We start from the raw sequence: 18346 nt of genomic DNA, 5'->3' as shown, positions 1-18346 counted from the left end.
GTGTATTACATGTATATATAGAAGAAGATGATGATGAAGAAGAAGAAGAGGAGGAGGAGGAGGAGGAGGAGTTTGGATTTCTATTCTACCTTTCTCTCTTTTAAGGAGACTCAAAGTGGCTTACAAGCTCCTTTCCCCTCCTCTCCCTACAACAGACACCTTGTGAGATGGGTGGGGCTGAGAGAGTTCTGAAGAACTGTGACTAGCCCAGGGCCAGAGCGAGGGGGAACTGCGCCTGTGGCACATGTGTGCCCTGCGCCCCCGCCACACCCCCAAATTGGAATGTCCCCACCACACCCCCGCACTGATTTGCGCCTGCTGCATCACACACACCCCTTGTCCTCTTGGCACTATGCCATTGGACTAGCCCAAGGTCACCCAGCAGGAATGTAGGAGTGCGGAAACACATCTGGTTCATCAGATAAGCCTCTGCCACTCAGGTGGAGGAGTGGGTAATCAAACCCGATCCTCCAGATCTTAACCACCACACACCCACGTGCGCGCACACGCGCGAAGTCTAGAAGTGTCAGACACTTAACTTCATTTCAGCCTCACGGCTTCAACTTTGTTACTACAGTAATAATAATTCACATTGAAGTTTCCATAAACAATTATATAAGCTAATTAACTGTCCCTCACTTTTTTTCCTTTTTTTTTTTTTTACAGATGGCACAGAGCTGGAAGGTGAGCCAGGAGGCAGATCTAATGAGCTTTGAACAGACTTTGGGAACTGGAACACCAAGCTCATCTTTTTTGAGGAGTGAGAGGCATCTGGCAGAAAACACATTTCACTTAACCTTTCAAAAATTATGTCCTTTCTTTTTTTAACTTTGATGGAGGGAGGGATTTCTTAGCATTTTCCAGACTCAGTAACTGCTGGACTTCTTCATAATGGAATATTTTCAGTGAACCGGAAGAAACACACAAGACAAACGATACGATTGCATGAACTGGTAGAATACAAAAGGAATAAAACACAACATTACAATGAATAAAGATATGTTCATGGACAAACAGCAAAAAGTTGCCATCTAATTCACAATGTTGTCATTTATTGCATAATATCATCTGTGTAGTTTGTTTTCCCCCAATTCTGCTGTGATAGTCCAATGTTACAGTTTGCAAATACAGATACAGAACATTTTGGGGGTGGTGGTGGTGGTGGTATATTCCTTGTATCTTCTAGTTTGAGGAACCTCAGTGGGCCGATAAAAGAATTATAATGAAGAACTATAAAATGAGACACCATGGGTGGAATCCAGACTAAACTGTCAATTTCCACTGATTCCCCTTCCGTGCTGCTGCCTCTAGGCACTTCTCGGGGTCCCCTTTATCCCTGGATCAGCGTTTTGTAGAGATTAGTAGCTTGTAAGATAGCATGTAAGATTAGTAGCATGTAAGATTCCAATCCAGTGTATCTGAGGGTGACAACCTGTCATCTCCTTCTCAGGATGAAAACCGTTATTAAAACTTGAGATTTCCCATGCTGCATCAATTAATTTAGTTACAACTTTGCAAATGCGACATTATATTTTACCTTTCATAAATGTTATGAAGGTTGTTATCTTACTACACAGTTTTATTAACAGGTATTAGGAAGAGAGAGACTGACCAACTCACAAACTTTGCCAGGAATCAGACTGTATGAATGGGATCCCTAAGGAAGCCTCATGCTGCTGGAAAACAGAATTATTGCAGATGACCTGGTAACGTATTGTGTGACCTAGCTAAAACTATAATATTGTTCTCCTAGCCCAAAGTGATCGATATGTGCTGCAATATGTGTTTACTGCATGGTGCTAATTATCTCTGTTGCTTGATAGTATAACTTAACTTTGGCAAAAAGAGGGCAAGGCATCGCAGCTCCGCAAATAAGCAGAGGTGTGGATACAGTCTGCATAGAAGATCTTATAACATGAGCTGCTTTGTTGTTTCTTCTCCCCTCAAAAGGAAACCTTGGAATAAATAATACAAACTAAACTAAAACTGAAAGCTATGCAGATCCAGGCATGTGATATACTTAGAGAAACATGACTTGAGGATGGAAAAGATGGAGGAAAGAGAAGGTACAGTTCACTGATGCAATACTTTTGGGATTTTGCAAGTGTCTGTCACAATTCAGACAAGAAGGGGTTAACTATGTGCATGTTACTGGGGTCAGAATTTTATGACTAGTTTATTGATTTGGTCAGCTAACCCCGACATTGTCGTGAGGCAAGTCACGTAAGTCAGAGGTTATAAAGTTAAGTATGTTTCTTTGTCACACACACACACACACACACACACACACACACACACACACACACACACACACACACACACAGAGATAGATGGATCACACGCACACACAATGTTGAGATCACCTCAAGAGGTGAATCTCTGCCTTGCTAGATAGGCACCATGTAACCAAGTTAATGCTAGAATAGAAAGTTGATCTTTATTTTCTTCCATGTAAACCCTTCCCTTATTAGCAAGTAGATTCTTTTATATAAAAACAGCAATTGTCTCATGTTCTCTTATTCTGCACTCTGCTAAATATCAAGTTTAATAATCCAACAAATACATATTGATGTTTTCAGCTGGGGGTGACCATGTCTAGTTTAAAAGAAACATTTGTATTTTAATAGCCTAATTTATTAGTGAGGCCTGAGGTGGGGCCTATCTGTAATAACACTGGATAAAGCAAAATTATTCAAAATTACTCTTATCTACAGAAAAAGTCACAACTGTGAATTACTCTTGACATAGTTTCAAATGGACCAGACTTTTTAAAGCTCTAGGATCATAGTCCTGTGCTCAGTTTTTGAATGAAAATTTCTTCCATATCATATATACAAAATTCCCATTTTCTCATTTTGTGGATCAAAAATTGGCAAGGGAGAACTAGCCAGGGTTTGTGGCAACTTTTCTGTAAATCCATGGAAATGCCTAAGTTTGCAGAAAAATCTCTGACCCTAAAACAAAAGAAGTTTTTAAAAAGCCATCCAGGTGTTTTTGCAGACACTGCAGCTTATGAAAAACAAAAAAATAGAATGTGGGCTAATAAAACACAGTATTACAGCTTGAGCTCTTGGTTGCCACTTGGGGGTTGATAATTAAATTGCCAAAGCCTCCTGCCTCAAATATGGCGTGCTGTAGAATTGCTTGAAGGGTTTAGGATCCTTGTCAGCGCATCAAGTCAATGGTGTTCTAGCAGAAAAAGGACTACGAATCCATCAGCAAATTCAGTGTAACATTTTGGAGCCTTAGCAATGTTATATGGGGTTGCTTAGCAATCTCAAAATGGAATCTGAAGCTTTGTGATGTAGTCTTGTGTGGTCTCAGGAGCCATTGGGGGGTGGGGGGTGGGGGTTAGGCAACCCCAATTGCCAGAAAAGAGTGGGAGAGAAAAATGGCAGCTCTGGGAGGGGGCAGTCAAAATGCAATAGTAAACATTAGAGAAACATGGGCAGCATGTAAAGAGGGGGAGAGAATATGGAAGCTATGGGGAAGGGAGAAGAACTGTGAGGCATCAGAAGAGGCAACCAGACGAGAATGAAGCAATAATAATAAGGTGAAAGGGAGAAAGAAAAGAAAATTACAGAGAAGAAGGAGGGGAAACCGGTAAGCAAAGGGAGAGGGAAGGACCTAGAAGTGGAGCAAATGCGGGGAAAAAAGAAGTAAGGGTAGAAAAAGTGGGTGTCCCCCACTAGGTTTATAGTTTCTCTCACAAATCCCACTAGTTTTACAGTTTTCCACACAAATCCCACAGTATTAAAAGCAGGTTAAAGGGTTTTTTTTTAAAGCTGCTATATCTTTATGAGTTCATTGCACAATGGTTCTGGTCATGCTGGAACCTCTTTAGCAGAGCCTGAGTTGGCTGTTTTTGCATCGCATACTGGCCCAAATGGAATGGCTTGGGGGTCTACGAGAAAATGAGGTAAAAAGAACAAAACAAGTTTGCCTCAAAGGATGTGCAGAACATCCTCAGAACACACAGCGTGATGCTACAAAAGCACTCATTAGTTCTTCAAATTAGCAGGTACATCATACCATAGGCTTTTTGTTCCCAAACCCATGCTTAGCATCTTCGCTTCCCTCCCCTATCAAATGGCTTTTCAGATCACAGCTGCATCGTATTGTCTACATGCTGCTCAGATTCAATGGAAACGTAATTAATTTGAAAACAAAAAGAGAGTGGGCTGAGTTAGGAGTAACTTCAGAACTCTGCACCTGGATTCTCTATAAAACTGTCAGTGCAAAGGGGGAACCTGCCTGAGTTCTAGGAAGCCTTCTGAAACAAGGCGTCTCTTTTCTTATCTTGTCTCTTGTAATAACTGGTTTTTAAATTTTCCTACCTGGAATCATGTGAATAATCTTTAAGCTTCAGGACTAGTTTTAAAAAAAAGTTTCATGCCTTTGCAGAGGTTATAATGTCAGTCAGTGGTGGGATCCAAAAATTTTAGTAACAGGTTCCCATGGTGGTGGGATTCAAACTGTGGCGTAGCGCCAATGGGGCTGGGTGGGGCACGATGGGGGCATGGCCGGGCATTCCAGGGGCGGGGCATTCCTGGGCGGGGTTGTGGCAAGGACGCAGCCACTGCGCCGGTCCTTGGGCGGGAAACGAATGTACGCAGGCGCAGGCTGCCACGCACACCGGTGCACCTCCTGGTAGACTGCTTCAAGTTCTGTGCGCTACTGCTGAGAGGAGGGGTGTAACTAAGGCAAAAATCACGTGGCAAAATCACCAATTAGTAACCCCCTCTCAGCACACACAAATAATTAGTAAGCTACTCTCGGGAACCTGTGAGAACCTGCTGGATCCCACCTCTGATGTCAGTCTACCTAAAAGCATAGAGTCACAACACATATCAGGGCTGCACAGTTAGTGGAGAAGGGCTTTAACCCTTTCACCCTTGCACAATTTTGCAGTTCAGAACTGGGCTCCCTGGATCTTTACATCCATTTTATGAAAAAATATCCTTCGGTCTTTAAAATGACTTGCAACAAAAACAACAATAATAACAGCAACAGAGTTTGGGTCTTAACTAGCAGAACTTCACAAAACTTTGTTCACACAGTCACAATCTGGCTGGGAACCTGTGAGGCTATAATCTGTCTTTAAAAGACAAACCAAGATCCATGATCTCCATCATGGCTAATTTGTAGGAAGCTTGATTTAAAACAAAAGGGATCAAGGTAAGTCATGACTAACTTGTTTCTTGTTTTCAACAGGATGAACAATATGCTCCCATGTATATTTACTTTTCTGAAAATAATAATAATCCACTGTAACATCATGACATAAACAACACTTGTACAAAACTGTATTCAGTTTAATGATCAGCTGACATATATTCACTTCTAAATAGCAAATCACATCTTTTAAGCATTATTACCGGTATACCCCTGAATGTATGTATCTAATAAAAGGTTGCTAACTTTCTTTTTCAAGCTTATGTTCCCAAAACATTGCAGAGGACTTAATTTTACCATTCATAGAATATCATAAACATTTTAAGATCCATACTTTTTAATTAGGAAGTTTCTGTGTTTTCCAGTGTCAAGTAAAAATAATTCTTGCCAATGTCAATAAATTTATCACCAATAAATTTACTTCCCTAGAAGTAGCTGGAAGTATTTCTATGCAATTCAGTCAAACAAATATCCCGGCTTCATCAGAAGCCGTAATGTTTCAAATACCATGCGTAATTTTACAAACCATTTTCCAGAAAATTTGTACTCTGCAACACCCCTGCTATTAAAGTTGCTTTTTCCAAAAGACAAAACCAACATTTACTACTTATCCTAATACTCATTTTAGATTACCTCAAAAGTTCATATACTATTGATTAATCATTTTAAAACAGTTCTCTCCCCATTTCTCAGCATTTAATTCAACAGTGTTTGTGTTCATTATCATTCATTATCATCTTTAAATATCAGTAAATGGTACTTGTTGTCCAACAAATAACACTCAGATTTACTCAACAAATTCTTAATTTATTTCTTCTTATTTTGAAATAATCAAAAATGGAAAATTGAAGGTTCTAAATTATGCAAATAATAATGTATGGTTAATGTATAATAAATCTAAATGCCTTCTCAACTCGTCATTTTCCCAGTTCTTGATTTCTTTTATGTGAATGTTTTGGGTACATCCCCTACCTCTAACAGCAGATGCTTACAGAGAATTGGCAGGGGACAGAGTATTTACACCTCTTTACCATAGCATTGATATTCATATCAGGGGTGATAAAAAAAAGTTCTGGTAAAATTCAGATTTGGGTTTATTGGAGTTGAATTTTTTTGGCAAAGCCAAAAAAGATCAAATACTAATATCAGTAAATGAGGTTTGTTTTTGTTTTTTAAAAAAGCTGAACATTTTTGGCTGCACTGTACCCTCTAAGGAAATTTTTCAAGCCTCAGGGCGGGGGAGGGGGGACGTTTTTCAAGCTAAAGGCATAAAATTTGCAGAATAGATGCAGGTGATTTTCCTTAGAAGAACCCTCACCTTTAGAGAAGTTTGGTTCAGGGGATCCAATTTTGTACCCCCCAAAGCGGGTGCCCCCATCCGACCTCCTTAGGAAACAATGGTAGAAAATTTGCAGGTCCATCAAATTGGACCCCCTGACCCAATCTTCACCAAACTTGGGGGTTCTTGTAAGAAGAGCCATAATCTACTGCACTGCAAATTTGGTGGCTCCACCTTTAAAATAGCACCCACAGAGCCCACAATTTCCCCCATTAACTAACATATGATCCATTCCCTTTAACTTTTAAAAAGAACAGCCCATGTTACCCTATGGCAAATTTTTCAGGAGCTCTACAGGGTCTGTTTTTCAAGGTAGAGGCACCAAATGTTCAGTGCAGCTGAATTTGCCTCTCCTTACAAAACCGCCACCCCCAAGCTTGGTGAAGATAAGGTCAGGGAGTCCAGTTTTAAAGGCATCTAGTTTTCTTCCATTTGGGGACCCATAAAATTGGACCCCTGACCCAATCTTCACAAATCCTGGGGGTTCCTCTAATGAGAGTCACCTGCAGCTATGCTGAAAACTTGGCGGCTTTACCTCAACCCCCTCCTGAAAATGTTCCTGAAAAAAAACAGGAAAAAAAAACCAGAAGATGCTGTTCTTTGCCTTTTTGGCTCTTCCAAAATGGTGCCTCTTTTTTTGGCTAAAAAAAATAGAAAAAGCTAAACTTGTAAAACTTTTTTTGATTGCTTTTATTCATCCACAGAAAAGCATATAAATGCATATTGTTACATTCCTGTTCTATTGCTAATATCATTATGTTCTCCTGAGGCGTTGCCCGCTCTGTAACCATTTGATGTCTGGCTGCACTTCAATAGGTTAATAAATCTGGTAAACTGCATCCACTTTTTTCTTTGCTTTAAGTTTAGATCTTTTGCCTTCCCTATGTGCATTTACTTGGAAATATATGTCCCTGAATTTCAGAACGTATGGTAAAGGACTGCAGTCTTAGCAATGACTAACTTGGCTGGACTTCAGCCACTTAAGAGGATGTTGCTATTTGATTGTCCCTTATTTTTCAAGGGATATGTTAAATGTTTTGGACTGTCTGTGGAAGTCTGATTCACTGTTTCTTGGCATGTCTTCAAAGGCACATCACAGTAGAATGTGTTTTTCCATGGCACAATGAGTGAACCGTTAGAAACTAAAACCACCAGACGACGATCACACAGCCCAGAAAACCCTCAACAGCCAGTGGATTCCAGCTATGAAAGTCTTTGATTCTTTTTTTGTTGTTGCTTACATTTGTGAGTGTAAAAAATGCTTGACTTATATGAAAAATGGTACTTGGTGTCTTAAGTTATCTTACATTCAAATTAACATGTACCATATTTACTGAAACAGAAGCCTACCCTGAACATTAGGCGACTCTCTCTGACAATGTTGTATACACACCCACAAAAAATTATTACTGAACATGACTGAAACTTCAGTGCAAATGTAAAACATCCTATTTCCATTTTTGGCATACCCAGGAAAAAGCCTCGTGCCAGCATTTGAATAAATACAGTATCTAGCACTGTGAAAGGGTTCGACCTCCAGTTAAAAATCACTTACTGTAAACTGTATTTGGCAGCCACCCATGATGTAGTCTAAGAACGAATGCATCTTGTGAATCTGGAAATAACACAGAGGGAAGCTCATTAAAACAGAATACACGGGGAAATGTTTTTTTTTTAAAAGAAAGTACTGATTGAATGAATATTGCAAATTTTAAAAAGCATTCATGCTATCTCTCTCACATCCCCCCCCCAACCTCTATACCTATACACTGGAGAGGGGGTAGCTCCCCCCACCCCACTAAGGATAATGGGACTGGTTTTACAGATAGGTGCTCATTATAGGAACAGCCTTGTGGTCCCCAGTGAAAGCATATGGGGTACATATCTACCAGCTCAAGTCTTACTACATTATCTCCACTGGTGTCCCAAGATTCTTTCACTTTACCTATTTATTGCAACTTTATGGGACTGGAAGATGGCCATGTGTGGGAGAAGGACTGTTATCAATATGTTATGAGCCATGCATTAACCCTCAAGCTGGAAGTCCTGTGCTACTGCTTGTGCTTGCTGCTGGTTAGAGAGCATTAAAAAAGGAATGGAATGAGATAGCCACAGAGGAGGCCCAGAAGCATCCTTCATTTGACATCCTTCCCTTTCCAGAGAAAACCATATAAAGTGGGACTAAGGTCGGTGGGCACTGGAAATTGTTCTCTCTTGTGCTTTCACAGCAACATTTACCTTGCCTTTTACCCTCTGCCAAAGCATACCGTCATGATATTGTACAGTTGCCAATTTATTCATTCACAATGGTTTCCTTAGCAATTATAACCCATTTACTGATTTCATGAGTACCTAATCTCACTGACTGGCAGTGCAATTCCAAACAGAGTTACAGCCTTCTAAATCCACTGAAATCAATAGGCACAGAAAGGTGTAATTCTGCTGTGGATTACACTGTGAATCACAAATGAAGCTGGGTTCATTTTACAACTTTGTAACCAGGACCCAGACATTAAAGGACCCAACACAGAACAATGCCCTGGGAAGGTCTCCTGCACAGGTCTTGCTGTAACAGACTGAAGCAGCTGCTATTGTGCGGTTCCCATTTCTTTCAGTGATGGGCATATATGGAAGAACCTGATGGCAGATTTTGTCCCAAATCCTCAACCATTATTTGCAATTCAGAGTCTGAAGTGCAAAAAACAGGCATGTTTGAAAAGGTTATTTAGGGTCTGGATTTACAGCAGGGCTGCAGTGGTGTTTGTTAATCAAAAGAAAATAATGGTGTATGTGGGGGGGGGGGGGACCTCTCTCTGGCTACCTCTTTCCCTTTCTGTAACAAATCATAGTTTAAGGTAGATAGGTGTCCCAAACCTTTCTGAGCATATGGGCAATTCAGAAATTATGACACAGGGCAATGGGCACACACATGGAATTGATGCCTCAGGAAGTTGAAGACAAGAGGAATACCGGTAATTAAAAATTCACTGGGAAGGAAGGGTGAGAGAGAACAAAACAGATACTGTGATGTCGGCTGACACTGAAACAATATTAGTTTAATGTATTGTCGAAAGCTTTCACGGCCGGATTAAACTGGTTCTGGTGGGTTTTCCAGGCTATGTGGCTGTGGTCTGGTGGATCTTGTTCCCCAGACTTCCCTCTGTGATACACCTCTGAAGATGCCCGCTACAGATGCAGATGAAACGTTAGTCCCCCTTCTGGGTTTTCCTTGACTCCACTATGGGTATTCCCAGACATGTTTTGGTATGTTCTGTCCTGAAAAGTCATATCCAAAATAGGTTTAGGGTACATGTGGAAGGTGAGGTTTTCTTCCCCTATCCACCCTTATCTGGTGTGATTTCTTTTTCCACCTGTTATCCACACCCTCAAGAAAAATATCACTATAATGTTGAGACACTACACTGATGTTCCTTGCACCAATTGAAATTTAAAAAATGATGATAAATCTGCTGAAGACGAGGGAGAATGATGAGTGTGAGGGAAAAATACTGAGGGCAAAACAGGGGATCTGCCTCCCACAGAAGTGGTTTTTGTGGTTGGAGAATCACATCAGGGACTACTGAACTGATCCACAGAATTATGAACTCACAATGAAATGCATCAGCGGGGCAAGTTTTTTTCTCCTTTGACATGAATTAAGAGAGCACACAGAATACTGGTACGACTTTCGGTAAGCAAATATTTGTCTTTGAATACACATAGGGAATAGAACTGAGCTCGTGGAAGGGTCAACAGCCACATGTCTCCATAGCAGCTGTCAGCCCTACAAAAATGTTGATCTACTCTGAATTAGCAACATCATCTGTTATGCTACTTTGGGGAGTCTCTCACCAGTTAACCTTCTGCGATACATATTTATTTTTACATAGAAATGTCTGCAAAATGCAGATTGCTGACTCCGGCTTCCTTTCCTCAACTGCATTCTTAGTTTAGCATCTTAGTTTTTTTTTAAAAACACATACTTTCCAATTTTAATTATAGAAAATTGTTTCAATGACAGCACCTTGCACAGGTTAAGAATGACGATGCCAGAGTTCTTGTAATTCTTCTTCTTTACTTTGTATTTGGGGTTTATGCATTCCCACTGCACCTGTGAAAACACAAGCCCTCGAGTGAAACCTATTTCTTACACAAAACTGAATAAATCATTCAGGTGGCCTAACGTGCCCTCGGCAAATGAAACCAAAGAAAGGATTCATGCAAAATAGCCTCTGCATAAAGACACCTATTGGGACAGAATCAGACCTAATTCCCGTCCTTCTGCAAACATCTCTATCTTAATATGCACACACTATTTCTCTTAGCAAACTTATTTGAAATACAGTACATCAGAGGACAACTGCTGCTTTGCTGGAAAACCGAAAAGGTCCATTTAGGGGCTTTCCGCACTACAGAAGGGAGCTAAGGTCGACTCGGTTCCCTTCAGTGGGGGGTGATTCCAGGCTGTCCGCACAGCAACTTACTTGGCCCCCTGGAACCGAGCTAAGTGGGCGGGATCATCTTGGTGCCTGTTTTGCTCCTCGATCGTGATTGGAGCTTGTGTTACCACAGAAAACGGGAGCGTTCTTTTTTTTTACAGTTTTCAAAGTTTACAGTTTACAGTTACATGCCCGCCACGACTCTCCTGTTCTGCGCATCCTGATTGGTTGAACGGATGAGGTGTCGTTTTGATGTGTCCAAACTTCGAAGCTTCAAAGCTGTATCAACCTTGTTCCAGCAGAAAGCTGTAGTTCTCATAACCAAGTTCGACTGCGGGATGTCGCAGTTCTGAGGGGGGGTGGGGAACTGAGACAAAACAACGTTGAGCTCAGTTGCAGTGCGGATACACTGAGGTGAACCTAGATAGAAACCAGTACAACTCTGTCAGTGTGGAAAGCTCCTTAGTCTCGTCTTCTGTCTTTAGTTGTATCCAGCCAGATGCTATGGAATGCTCAACAGCAGGACATGAATGAAGGAGCCATGAACCATTACCACTATTATCACTATTATCCCCCATCCCACCGTATGGTAATCAGAAACTTGCTATCAGAGCATCTGAGATGAGCCGTGGTTGTCACAGGGGAGGTGGGCTGGAAAGCAGTCTGACAGCATCTTGTTCTTTATTCTAAGAGGTAAGACTGACCAGATTCTTTGTAATGCCAGGTGAAACCCCATGAGTTCCTTGGATACCCAGGGTAGCCACTGAGAACCGCCTTTAGATTCCCAAATTGGAAGTGGCTCCCTCTTTTGGCAGGAAGCTATAGCTGGTGCAGAGTACAAGGTATTAACAAATGGTTATTTGAGTCTCTGGTTCAGGATCCCTGGCATGTTCCGCCTAATTTAGTACCATGGTTTCAACCAAAGTGATCAAGACTATTGATTATATGTGTCATGCCCCCAAAGAAGGCTTTTGTTATTTCCCCATTAAGCTTTAGTTTCCCCAAAGTTAGCATGGTTTTAGTTCTTTGTTAAGTCTTCTAAGGGAGGGTATTTTAGTTAGCCCCTGTCCCTTTAAGACATTTCCCAATAGGCAGTTTCCTTTCTTTACCCAGCAATCCCCTGTTTCAGTTCTAGCTAGTCAGTCTGAGAGAGGTGTTAAGGGTAGTTGGAAACCGGAATATTCGTGATGTCCATAGTGTGGTCCATAGAGTACAAGTCAAGTTAACAGCAGTTAAAACTAGAAAAAGACTGAAAGAACTGAAAGGAAGCAAGGCACAGTGGACTTTCTTGAAAGCAACCAAGAGAAGAGACAGTCTACTCAGCTTCAACCCTACTCAAGACAAGCAAGTACTCTGACTTAGATAGACCCAAGGGAGGAGTTAGGGTCTTGTTTCTCTCCAGTAATAAACCCATTGTAAGAACTGTTGAACCTGGCTTGTGTTTCCCCCACTCTGCCGTAGCCAAATACAGGGCACCTCAAATAGATTCACTTGGGGGGCAGAACAATATGCCTTCTGTAAGAGAATATTAATGAAATATCAGGTGTATGCTCTGGGGGTAGGACGGTATATAAAACCAAATAATAATAAATACATATAGTCAGGCTGCTGAGAAACAATTTATATTGAAATGTTGCTAGGTTTGGATTCCAAAACTGTTCAAGATATGCTTTTAAAATAGGGTGGTGGTTCTCGAAGGGAATGTTTACCACCACCTTCCATGAAAGTGATTTAGACTTCATTTCCTTAGCCGGTTACATCAGAATGCTTATTTTTTAAAGGCATTACCATCTCATTGACTTGTGAAACCGTCAACGTAAATTTGTTTTTCAGTAGATTACCCTAATGTATGAATTGTACATTTCATTGATATTATCACACATCAGTGCCTCTAACCCATTAGTGAATTCATCTGATTTTTACAAGCTATTAATCTCTGTTATGCTGTTTAAGAAACTGGAAAATGCTCCTTGAAGGGTAAATAATCAACTACTTACACCAAGGAAGACCCATTAATGCTGGATTCTCAAATTGTCTAAAAATGAAAAATTTACTCTTAATCAACTTTACTCCCACTGATCTTAAAGAAGTTTATTCTTCGATTTATATCCCGCCCTCCCGCGGGCTCAGGGAATTATATCAGTCTGGAGCAAAAAAAGGTACATTTTAAAATATTTTGTAGAGCGAAATGATAAACACCAGCTCTAAAAATAAATCCTTTGCAATGGCACTGGCTCTAATTTTGGTTATACAATGGAACCTCGGTTTTCGTTGGTAATCTGTCCGAAAACAATCAGCGAAATCCAAAACCGATGAAAACCGAGGCAAACAATCAGCGAAATCCAAAACTGATGAAAACCGAGGCAATGATTTCCATAGGACAGTTACATAGAAAATTAGCAGCGATTTCCGAGGCAACCAATGAAAACTGAGACAAAATGTTCACAGAAAAAATCGACGAAAACCGAAACCAACGATAACCACAGTCAACGAAAACCGAGGTTCCACTGTACTTGAAATAGGTGCTTCAGTCCTATTGTTTCATGGGTTTCATAGAGATTTCAGCATTCCTGTACAGAATTGCACAAGTCCATATGTTGTACATTCTCTTCAGTGTTGGGCAGTGCTCCTCATGAGAGCCCCATTAAGGTTTACCTGGATGGGGGGGGGGGAAGAGAGGTTTATGTCTCCCAATGCATAGAACTTAACTTCTTAAATATCTCCTCAAGAAACTTCAGCCCCCCCCACCCACTTTTTACTCGCTATAGTATAGACTCTCCCAACTAACAGCCACAGCTTCTGCCTTATCAAGGGCTGCAACTCCCTTCTGGGGCCTGTGGTCTCCTTCTCCCTTCCTCCCTTCCTCCTGCTAGGTAGCAGCAACCTAATCAGAGGAATAGGCGCATGCGCTGCAGAACCAGCCAACTCTTCCAATCTACATGCAAGGTTTCTTTGTAACGAAATCAACAGTTCTCTCATGTGCAGTCAGAACTCAGCACAGTAAGAATCAGGAGTAAGAATCAGGAGTTCATCTGCAGTTTGTAAGCACTGCAGTTTGTAAGCACTAGGATATCACACACAGGTGTCTGTGCTACAAACGAATACTGTGAAATCCCATATATATTTCTGTTGATGTTCTTTTCAGTTTCTTGGTTTGGTGATTCTGATGACAATCATACTATTGGCGTGCATAATGCCCATTAAAAGGATAAAACTTGTTCTCCAAGCATAATTTTCAATCCTATCATCTTAGAACACAGCAAACAAATTAATAACTAGACAAATTTAACAAGACATGTTTCCAAACTGTGTGCAGCCCTGTTTTCCATAAAGCTTAATTATTCATTTTATGAAAGAGGAAGAAAACAAGCAGACAAGGGACGACATTTGCCCGGGCATTTTTTCCAGTGATTCTCTAGAGATCCAGCCCAAGTTCATACTCTAGCTCCAGAAATCTAACTGGTGGTTTTTCCCAAAGAAGGTTGAATACAAATCATATGGAGACATGAAAACATGCAGAGATACTCCCATCAAAGCCCATTCATGTTTGTGGTCTTAGACTGCTAATAATTCACATCTGTCTGAATGTGGAGCCAATTTCAGCTGGTAAATTCCAGGGTTAAACCTGGTTTTAATTCCAAGGGTCAATGTTGTAACTTCTGGAACATGAAATGAGTTCTTGGACAACATGGCTGCCTGGTACAGATGAATAGTCTCTCAGACTATTCAAGCTCCCTTGTCCAACACTGTTGCTTAGCTCTTTGGACTAGAGATTCTTCATAGTCAAAGGAGCTTTGATGGTATCAGGCCTGAGAGTAGATTGCTTAGTGCTAACCTTAGGAAAACACACAATTTTGGAGCTAGAAGCTCCGTCAAGTGTGGGTTACTGTGCTTTTACTAAAGTTATGTTTGCCAGAACTTTTTTGAAAAAGCAGGACTCCATTTTTTTACATAGGTAACATGGAAGAAATAAAAAAGATGTCCATGTTTCTATTGGGATTTCAATGACTGGGAATGTTGGGAGTGTTCTGAGAGTGTTTGCTCTCTGGTTAGGAAGAAGAAAAGGAAGAAGAGCTGGTTTTTAAACCTTGCTTTCCTCTACCACAAGGAGTCTCAAAGTGGCTTGCAATGGTCTCTCGCACACTCCCCACAACCAGCAGTGTGTGAAGCAGGTGAGGCTGAGTTCTAAAAGACAGAATATGTTTTAGAAATACAGGCCTCTTTGATTTCACTGGACCATTTTAAACTGGTGGGGGTGGAAAATGCCATCAAGTCAGAGCTGATTTATTGGAACCCCAGAGGGTTTTCAAGGCAAGAAACATTTGGAAATGGTTTGCCATTGCCTGTCTCCTGTTGGACTGAGAGAGTTCTGAGAGAACTGTGATTGGCCCAAGGTCACCCAGCAAGCTTCATGTGGAGGACTGGGGAATCAAAGAGTCTGCCACTCTTAACCATTATACCACACTGGCTCTTTTTTTTTAACCAGCTGGTGCAAAATCCTTCAACAATAGATGTTGGCAGCTGACACTGTCTTCCGCAGGCAATATTCAGAATGAACTACCTGTTTGTGCCTGTTCCTAGAGGAAAGCTTGTTTTATCCATTAAACCTTTCATGGTCTCGCCTTGAGAATAACCCCACTAGACCCTGCTATTCCTTCCAGGCCAAATATTTGCATCAGCTTTGGGGAGAAGCAAAACAGGAAGTGTGCTATCGTTGCAAGCCAATTTCTGCTTGTGTTAGGCTCTCCCAAAGCAACTTTGAAAGCACAGTGCTTTAAATGATGCATCAGAAGGAGATCTATCCAGTTGTTAGTTTTTTTCAAAGTTGGTTTTGGAAAATAATGGCCCTTTCCACACGGGCGCTGAGTGGGGCAGCATCGGCAGAAACAATGCTGACGCTGCCCCCCGGGACTGTTTGAACGAATGGTCCTGGCAGGGAGGCAGGCGACGGCTCAGCCTTCGCACAGGTTGCGCCATCCCTGAACGCCTTCCCTTCTTCTCCTGGCTGCCAGTGCGTCGCAGATGCCTGGGGACACCCCCCTCCCCGGTCTGAGTGACGGCTCTGGAGTTGCAGGCCAGGGGGGTGTCCCCTGGCCTCTCCAATGCGCCAGAAGTCAGGAGAAGAAGGTAAGGCGTTCGGGGAGGGCGGGGCGGAAGACGCCACTGTTGAAAAACCTCGCTCCTGGAGCGAGGTTCAACAGTGGCATCTTTGCACCACTTGAGCGTTCCCAACAAGGCGCTGCTGCAATGTCACCCCAGGGATGATGGTTTTAGCGTCCCTGGGGTGCTGTTATCCGCCCATGCAGAAACAGCCAATGCTTTTAGCCCAGTATAAATGTAATAGAGGGTTGCTTCCACACTGATATACTTTTATACTGCTCAGTCATTCCTTCTGTGCAGTCAGCCAAAAGCAGTGGTATTGCAGCGTGGAGTGGTGCTTAATTTGATCCTATATTCCCTATAAATATCCAGCTATGCCAGCTATTTACTTGCTCTGAAAGCAAAGTAACTTCATTTCAGCAAAGGTTTGCATGTCCTGCAATGTTCCATTGTTTCCTTTGATTACAGCCTTATTAGCTGTTTCCAGGGGCTGATGGATTCTTGAACCAAGAGCTAATTAATATTTCTTGTCCCCACATAGGAGAAATTCTATTGCTGCTTTTAATTTTGCTGACAAAGCAATTGCTCATTTTTGGTGGGATGTTTTTATTTTTGTAATTTAAAAATGGCACCATAACAATAATAAAATCTTAAGAGAAACCCAGAAAGAGTGGCTTTGGAAACGTATTAAAAATAATTTCTCTTTCCCCAAACAAGAACTGACAATTAATAATCATTAAGAAAATGCTGTGGCCAGATCTGGAGAAGTATTAATTAAACTGAAAGCAGAAGAAAAATAGGAAAATGTGAAGAGTCAGTAATCTGTAGAAACTTTAATAGTACTTCAACTCTTCGTACCGGACAGCCAAGAGCTGCAATTGCATTTTATGTTAACAAAAACCTACAACAAAGCAAAGAATTGAACTCACAAAGTTGCCTGACAGCCTAAACTACAGCCCCTCATGGCAGGCCACAGCACCACTTCGGTGCTGCCCTGCCACCTCCAGGAGGGCTTCTTGACAATTTAAGGAGGCTAAAAACTGAAAAAGCCTCCCGGCTGCTGAAAAGCCCTCCACTGGGCTCTATGGGCTTATGCCACCCAAAAGGTGGCATAAGCCCAAACTCCCAGTGCTGGAATTCTGGCAGGCAAAGGCCAGGAGGAAGTTGACTAATGTCAGCTCCACTCCTGGCCCATCCCCAGAAAGCCCCCAGTCATGTTGGCACACCTCATTTTTTGCCAGCGTGCCTAGGCAAGGGCAGAAGCTTCTGAGTTGGGGGCGACGGTGGAGTACGGTGCCCAGCTGCCAGGGTAAGTAATGTCCCTGCTGGCGCATTTGCTCCTTGGCCAGCTTGGTGGACACTCATGCCAGTGGAGGGGTCTGCTCCTCCTCTGATTTGGGCTGTTATACTCACACCTACCAAGATTAATGTTGTCTATTCTGACTGGAACTGGATCTCCAGGGTCTCAAGTGGAGGTCTTTCACATCACCCATTACATAATTCTTTGAAGTAGAGATAACCTGGGACCCTTCTGCATTCAAGTTGATGCTCTACAACTGAGCCAGGGCCTCTTCTTGGGCAGTCGATAAAGACAGATGGAGTTTTCTTCTAGCTGAGTAAACATATGATCACAATTGCAAACAAAACAGCAGTAGTGGAAGCAACCCCAGAACACTATTTAAAATTTTCATTTCATGCAAAACCTCTTACTCAGTGGACTCAAAGATGATAAATTCTGACACTATTCCAGCCTTTGGTTTTTTTTATAGTTAAGGTACATAAAACACAGCAAATCATAGGCAATTTAATATAATATTAATAACCCAGTTCAGCATCTGAGTCATATTCCTCCCTGCCCCAGAGATCTACAAAGTTCGCATGACTACATTTTAATAAACAAATTACAAGCAAACCTAGTAAACTAACACTGTCTTCTGGAAATTTCCATGGAGACCATATGTAAGACAGTTTCTGAACATCCCCTGAGCTATTTTTTTTCTACTACAGAGACAGATTTTTCTATTACATAATATTCCCTTAGCTAATAGGTATCCAGGTGTGTCTTTTAAGGCTATTTTTGAAATCCCTCTAGCCCGCTACAGCTGAAGCAAGAAATATCCCTGGGACCTTTCATTGGCTTTTTGAAATCTCTTATCTAAATCTGTTCACATTTCTGTCACAAACAGCGCAATGCTGACAATGCAGAATGATACATCAGATCTGATATTTTCTTCATTCAGACTGATGGATGCAAATGGCTGCAAACCTATAGTCTGGTGGTTTTTTTATTTAG

The 18346-nt window shown here is 41.6% G+C and overlaps 1 protein-coding gene across 2 annotated transcripts in view; it reads right to left on the bottom strand.

The window, feature by feature from the left end:
- Positions 1–18346, bottom strand: part of CPNE4 (copine 4) — a 227663-nt gene that overhangs the window by 27559 nt on the left and 181758 nt on the right. For both annotated transcript variants that reach the window (XM_048511205.1, XM_048511206.1), the window contains exons 9-10: positions 10539–10625; positions 8070–8129 (exon numbers count right to left, since the gene is read on the bottom strand). In XM_048511205.1, the coding sequence (XP_048367162.1) occupies positions 8070–8129; positions 10539–10625 (147 nt within the window). The remainder of the gene's footprint in view (positions 1–8069; positions 8130–10538; positions 10626–18346) is intronic.

The sequence above is a fragment of the Sphaerodactylus townsendi genome, linkage group LG11, assembly GCF_021028975.2.
Source record: "Sphaerodactylus townsendi isolate TG3544 linkage group LG11, MPM_Stown_v2.3, whole genome shotgun sequence".
Taxonomy (NCBI): domain Eukaryota; kingdom Metazoa; phylum Chordata; class Lepidosauria; order Squamata; family Sphaerodactylidae; genus Sphaerodactylus; species Sphaerodactylus townsendi.
Note: the sequence above shows the minus strand (reverse complement) of the source record. Positions and strands in the feature narration are given on the sequence as shown.